General features: G+C 31.6%; 1 protein-coding gene across 1 annotated transcript; it reads right to left on the reverse strand.

Moving 5' to 3' along the window:
• Positions 1 to 339: 339 nt before the first annotated feature.
• LOC142633138 (class V chitinase CHIT5-like) lies at positions 340 to 1,901 on the reverse strand. Its single transcript, XM_075807405.1, has one exon. The coding sequence runs from the start codon at positions 1,816 to 1,818 to the stop codon at positions 730 to 732; it is 1,089 nt and encodes a 362-aa protein (XP_075663520.1). The 5' UTR covers positions 1,819 to 1,901; the 3' UTR covers positions 340 to 729.
• Positions 1,902 to 7,605: the final 5,704 nt, after the last annotated feature.

A 7,605-nucleotide genomic window follows, 5' to 3' on the forward strand; every position in this document is an offset into this window, starting at 1 on the left:
TGTTTTTGTTTTACAGTTAACGATGGACAACTCTCGAATCTTTACAAGAACACAGTACGCTTTGGAGGTTATGTTTGTATGGTTACTTTTTATGCACTTAAAACTTTACTGTTTTAATATGATTATAGTACGTCGTCGTTCAAAATGGCTCAGATTGTACAGAAAACTCACACTTTTATAGTTGCACACATACATAAAACTACTTGTATAATTTGTCTGGAGAAATGGCTAAATTTGAGAAGAAAAACAAATATTCTTTCAAGCTTACACACTTGCATAATATAACAATACATTATTTTTCATAAACATGTCATTTCAAGATACGAAAATGACTAGATTTCAGATAATCTTACACACATACATAAAACAGCTGCAAATTATTTCTCTCACACACACATGAAGCAGCTGCAAATTATTTATGACACACATACATAAAGCAGCTGCAAATTATTTCTCACACGCACATGAAGCAGCTGCAAATTATTTATCACACATACATAAAACAGCTGCAAATTATTTCTCACACATACATGAAGCAGCTGCAAATTATTTTATGACACACATACACAGGCATAAGAGAAGACGTCCGTACAAATCAGATGCCTTAATTCCATGTCTCGATAGCTGCCAAACATCAAAACACAACCGGGAATTAGTGTGGCTACTAAAAGTCACATAAAAGGTAACTCCCTGGAGAGCAATAAAAAGAAAAATCATTTTAAAAGTATTTTAGTTTATATCTATCAATAGCGCATTGTTGATATATGTATATGTAAAGCTACCTTGTTGAGGGAGTTTATACTCCTTGTCCATCCCCAGGGCCCAGAAGAAGTACCCACCAAGCGCATGGTCCTTGGCATACTGAACCTTTCCCTTAATTGAAGATTTGCTATCGTACCCAATCCAATCTTGTCCAGCATACAAGTATGTGGATACAGTTTTGTCATTCACCACATGTACATCAGCATGATGTCCCCTATTGAATTTCAATATGTCACTGTAGTCCATAGGACCAACTCCAGTTGCAGGAGCTCCAATCCCATGTTCATTTTGATCTACCAATTCCCATCTTCTTCCATAGAGTGGCAGACCCATGACTAATTTCCCTTCTGGAACCCCGGCGTCATCGATCCAGGATGAAATACCATAGTGAGTGCTCTTTTTGTCATGCTGGTCATAGAGCAAAGCATGTTCAGCAGTGACTTCAACGTCCTGGCTTCCATAGTAATCATAGCACACGAGATTAACAAAATCAACATTGTCCATGATGGATTTGAATGGATAAGCTTTTTTATCGTCGGCTGGGAAAAATTTCGGTGCAAAATAAACGATTGTACTTAGAGAAAGCTTGGGATTTCCAGTACGATTATGTTCCTCTTTAAGACTGTTATTCCACTCCTTAAAGAGCAACCAGAGGTTTGGCATGTCAAATTCATTTGCTGTGGCAGGATATTTCCAGTAAAGATCCAGCCCATGATAGCCATGCTCCCGAGCCTTACTAATGGAGTCGATGATAAAGCTTTTACGGCCATCTGGGGTGCTTATCATATTGGACAAAGTAGTTCGGCCTGCTACCGTGTCTTCTCCAATGGACAGGATGCACTTCACATCCGCTTTTTTTTGGAGTATTTTCGGCGTGAACGTTCCTATCCATGTCTGATCAATGTTACTGAGACGAATTTGGTAAGTCCGGGCATCAATTTCATCAATTGCAACAGTAGCGTAAAAAAGGTGAGTGAAGTAGCCTGTCTGGATTGACTCTGGAGGGAAGTTATTAGCTTCAGATGAACGCCAATAACCACCTCTGATAACAGCCATTGGATTTGGATGGAGTAGGGCAATATTGCAGATGGTGAAGTTGGCTCGGGTTGATAATAACTAATAAGCAAAAGCTAAAGAAGTAGAAGGTAGTGGCTTGTGAATTCCGAAGATAGGATTCTACGTATATATAGGCTTCAAGTCCATGACTTTTATGTCCAGGTCACGCAGGTGGTTGTGTGTGAATGCCCTAATTTGCTTTAGGTTTTAAGCCACGTGTCATAGTACGTACTTTTATGACGTATTATGTGCTTTCGTCATGAACGAATTTGTTAGGTGGCCCAAGACAAATATGTTAAAATTATTTACTTAATTTGCTTTAAACGGTGAACAACTTCGTAAATCAACTAATTTGGTTATAATTTGAATCTATTATTAAAATTTCTTTTTTGTCCCACCAATAACAACATGTCACTAAAAATTTGTTGTAAAAATATTGTAGATATAACATTTTTTTTTTTAATTTAATTATTTGGGATTCAAGGAGGAGAATTTTGTGGTTGGGTTTTTTTCTTGTTTTTTTAGGAACAATTTTGTGGTTGGGTTGGTAGGCATTTAAGAGGGAAATAAAAAAGTATGCACACCAAAGTTAATGATTAGTATTTTATGGACTATTTTAGTTGGGTTGGCAAGCATTTAAGGGGGAAATAAAGAAGTTCACACACCAAAGTCACTAACCTTAAAAATTCTGGTAAACTTTTTTGGAATATATTCACAAGTTATAAATTTTTTTAAGAACTCATACCCGGATGGAACAAAATTTTTAAGGTCTTAAATGTAAAATAACAACTAGGGGTGTTTACATCTCAATGCTAGTGCTCTTAAATTCGAAGGGGTGTTTTTGCTAATTGAACCTCCTAGAAATATAAAGATTGGAACGTGAAACAAATTGCGAACCATTTAAACTCAAAGTAAATGTTGTTTTACTGCTATCTCCCTATTTTGGGATCCTAAATGGTACGGTGGCAAACGACCCCGAGACCAAGGAAGTCACTGAAAGGCACTAAACGCTATAGTTTATTAAAATGACCTAAAATTCACCAAATTTTCCTTAATATTATTAGTCAAAACAAAAGGCAAATGTCATATTCACAGACATAGTCAAAATCGTAGAAAGAGCAGTGGCAATGGGAGAACGCCACCACCAGTGCCGCTGCCAAATTCCACGTACCTCTCAACGTCGTCGGTACTAGGTTTCAAGGTGTTGTACTCTCTCAGTTTTTTTCTTTTCTTTTTTTTTTTCTCTTTTCATTGAGGTTATGAAGTTCTTTGAATCTAATTGGTTTTGTTTTGGTTTTACAGTTAACGATGGACAACTCTCGAATCTTTACAAGAACACAGTACGCTTTGGAGGTTATGTTTGTATGGTTACTTTTTATGCACTTAAAACTTTACTGTTTTAATATGATTATAGTACGCCGTCGTTCAAAATGGCTCAGATTGTACAAAAAACTCACACTCTTGATAGTTGCACACATACATAAAACTACTCGTATTATTTGTCTGGAGAAATGGCTAAATTTGCGAAGAAAAAAAAATACTCTTTCAAGCTTACACACTTGCATAATATAACAATACATTATTTTTCATAAACATGTCATTTCAAGATACGAAAATGACTAGATTTCAGAAGAAAACCAATAATCTTACACACTTTGCACACACATACATAAAACAGCTGCAAATTATTTCTCACACACACGTGAAGCAGCTGCAAATTATTTATGACACACATACATAGGCATAAAAGAAGACGTCCGTACAAATCAGATGCATATAATTTGAAAAATATCAACACTTTAAGTAAAACATTTTTATCAAAATCTTCTGAAAATGTGAAGAGAATATCCTCATTTATTTTTAATTAGGTTAATCATATAACATCGAAATCTTTTTCAATGTGGCTAAACGTGGCTGTGTTTTTTTGGTACATCACACTATAAATACCTTTAAATTATTGATATATTTTGCTTTAAGTAAAACTCTATTGTTAATATATTTCAAAACTTTTAAAATAAGAATTTGAAAGAAATTGAATCATACAAAATTTCAAGAAGGAAGTTTCATTATTATCCAACAACTTCTATGTATTTGTGGACCGCAATTGTATTTTCTTCCACCCATATACGGTACTACAATAATTTTCTCTAGGTTTTGGATGGTTTAGTTAGGCCATATTATGGCAACAATTTTTAATGCACGTGCCATAGTACCTATATGACGTATTATGTGCTTTCGTCATGAACGAATTTGTTAGGTGGCCCAAGACAAATATGTTAAAATTATTTACTTAATTTGCTTTAAACGGTGAACAACTTCGTAAATCAACTAATTAACAATTTATAATGTTTTTAATGAAAATAATCAAGGTTTAAATCCCTACTTCGAATGGGGGGGGAACAACTCTTAATGAAGCTCTTTTACCAAAATTTGAAAAATATTAACACTTCCAAGTAAAACATTTTTATCAAAATCTTCTGAAAATGTAAAGAAAATATCCTCATTTATTTTTAACTAGGTTAATCATATAGCATCTAAATCTTTTTCAATGTGGCTTAAGATGGCGTTTTTTTTTTTTTTGTAAATCACATTATAAATACCTTAAAATTATTGATATATTTTGCTTTAAGTAAAACTCTATCGTTAACATATTTCAAAACTTTTAAAATACCAATTTGAATGAAATTGAATCACACAAAATTTCAAGAAGGGAGTTTCATTATTATCCAACAACTTCTATGGAATTTGTGGACAGCAATTGTATCTTCTTCCAACCGTATATAGTATTACAATAATACTTTAGCCTAAGAGAAATACTATGTTCACGACATTTTCACGATATTTTTACAACAAATCATAGTTGGTTAGTTATTATTGGTTATAATTTGATTCTATCATTAAAATTATTTTTTGACCTTACCAATAACAACCTGTCACTTAAGATTTGTTGTGAAAATGTTGTGTATATAGCATTTATGTTATGGTTAGGTTGGTTGGCAAGCATTTAAGAGGGAAATAAAGAAGTTCACACACCAAAGTCAATGAGTAGTACTATCTTTTTCTTTTTTTTGGAGATGTATCTAAATCTTTTTTAACGTGGCGTGTATTTTTTTTGTACATCACATTGTAAATACCTTAAAATTATTGATATATTTTGCTTTAGATAAAACTCTGTTGTTAATCATTTAAAACTTTTAAAATACGAATTTGAATGAAATTGAGTCACACAAAATTTCAAGAAGGAAGTTTCATTGTTATCCAACAACTTCTATGAAATTTGTGGACCGCGATTGTATTTTCTTCCACCCATATATGGTATTACAATAATTTGCTTTAGGTTTTGGATGGTTTAGTTGGGCCATATTATGGCTACAATTTTTAAGGCACGTGGCATAGTACATGTATGATGTATTATGTGCTTTCGTCATATACGAATTTATTATGTGACCCAAAACAAATATGTTAAAATTATTTACTTAATTTGATCTAAATGGCTAACAACTTTGTTAATCAAATAATTGATAATTTCTGACGTTTTTAATGAAAACAATCAAGGTTTAAATTCCTAGCTACTTCCAATTATAACTATCGAATTTTTGGGGAAAAACAACTCTTAATGAAGCTCTTTTACCAAAATTTGAAAAATATTAACACTTTAAGTAAAACGTTTTTATCAAAATCTACTGAAAATGTAAAGAAAATATCATCATTTATTTTTAATTAAGTTAATCACATAGCATCTAAATCTTTTTCAATGAGGCTTAACTTGGTGTGTTTTTTTTCGTACATCACATTATAAATACCTTAAAATTATTGATATATTATGCTTTAGGTAAAAATTTATTGTTAATATTTCAAAACTTTTAAAATAGGAATTTGAATGAAATTGAATCACACAAAATTTCAAGAAGGAAGTTTCATTATTATCCAACAACTTCTATGAAATTTGAGGACCGCGATTGTATTTTCTTCTACAATGATGCAATATCTAAAATGAAAATTTGTTGAAAACTCAATGATCAAATTGAAAGTTTTCACATTCTCAAAAAAAAAAATTGAAAGTTTAAAAAAAAAAAATTATGACCCAAATGAAAATACCCTCAAAATGAGACAAAAAGATGTTTGTGCCTTAGTTTTACCCCCAAAAAGAAAAACCATTGGAAATCCTTACCCAGTTTGTAGTTCGTTCATACGAAAAAATTTAAAAAATAATATTAAAATAAACATTTTTCTTATGGAAAAGAAACATATAAACATAAGGAACCCATTTTGCACGAGAAATGGACGAGAGGATCCTCTCTTCTTTCACATGACACTCAAAAGCTTTTTCTTTTTTCAGCAGAACGTCCTTCTAATAGAAATTGGAGTGATTTAAGATATTTGTAATAGAAATTAGAGTGATTTGAGATGTTGGAGGCTACTAAATAACGTTAACAGTGTTATGGGAAGATGCTATGCATGTAGTAACAAGAATCCAAAAAAATGTTAACAATCCCAATTGCACCATCTTATTGAACCTGCTTGTTTATCACCTTCCTTCTCAATTTGATTATGAATGGTAGATTCTCCTTTACTCGATCTACATATATTCAATAATCATCAATATATAATTAAGAAAAACCCAAATTTTGTACAAACCCAAATCTACCTTTTGACAAATACAAACCCAAAACAACCTCCGACCAATAAAAACAACTCAGTTTCTAAAAACTGAAACAGAAGCACAGATCAACAACACAGACACAGACACAGTCTTGTTCCTCCTTTAATCAGTTTCAACTTATTGACCAATACTGTAGTTTAAATTTTCTTTTTCTTTTTCCTTTTTTGCAAAAAAAAAAAAATTCCCAAATAAAGTGAAAACCTAACCTTCACAAAATCCCATAAATAGTTTATACTAAATTTTTTACAGTTTTTCTTTCTTGCTATCATTGTATAGTCATTAAGCACGTCTCAATCCAGATCTCTCTAGCCAATCTTTTGTGAAAGAGAGATTGAGGGTCTGAAAAAAAGAAATAAATTACTTTTATTACCCATCCATAACAACTCACCACTTTAAATTTTTTTATAAATATCGTGGACATAGCATTTCTCATATATTAATTAGTATATATTCAGTTGAATTGGTTTAATCGGATATCTCTTGTTTAGAAAAAAATATTTTGTATCAAACAATGCCACGTATCAAAATCCAATAATTAAAAGACGTGTGAAAAATAATTATATCAATTTTCCACCACTACTCTCAAAGCGGCAGTGGAGTGATCCTATGATTCTAACCTTAAACTGAACAGAATAGGATCAAGTAAGGTTTGGAATCATGGATTCCAATTCTACTAAGATTCTACACAATCTAAGGGTTAAATAGTTTTTATTTTAATTATTGGACCTCCAATTTTGAGCACAGGCGGAGAACAAAGAGTCTTGGTGTTTTTTGTGACCAACACACTAATTAAAGTGAGTAAAAATAAAAATTATAATATAAATTTTTCCACAAAATGAATTTTTACCATGATACAAAACCTTTCACAATGCACATGTGATGATTATATAATAATTTTTTTAAAAATATTTATAAAAATAAAATTATGATGCTTTAACAAATTGTGAAACAATAAAAGAATAAAAATATGTGAAAATTTTGTTGTTATTGGCATTATTCCTTTTGGTTAGAATTTTACAATATTTTATTTTGTTTAAAAAAAAAAATAGTATTACTCTTTCAAAACGACGACGCTTGGCTTGTATATAATTGAAATCGATAAGAACAGATCAACTTTGAAAACA

The sequence above is a fragment of the Castanea sativa genome, chromosome 4, assembly GCF_040712315.1.
Source record: "Castanea sativa cultivar Marrone di Chiusa Pesio chromosome 4, ASM4071231v1".
NCBI lineage: Eukaryota > Viridiplantae > Streptophyta > Magnoliopsida > Fagales > Fagaceae > Castanea > Castanea sativa.

Bases quoted from the DNA above. Each gene is read 5' to 3' on its own strand.
- LOC142633138 (XM_075807405.1), bottom strand. From the start codon at position 1,818: ATGGCTGTTATCAGAGGTGGTTATTGGCGTTCATCTGAAGCTAATAAC.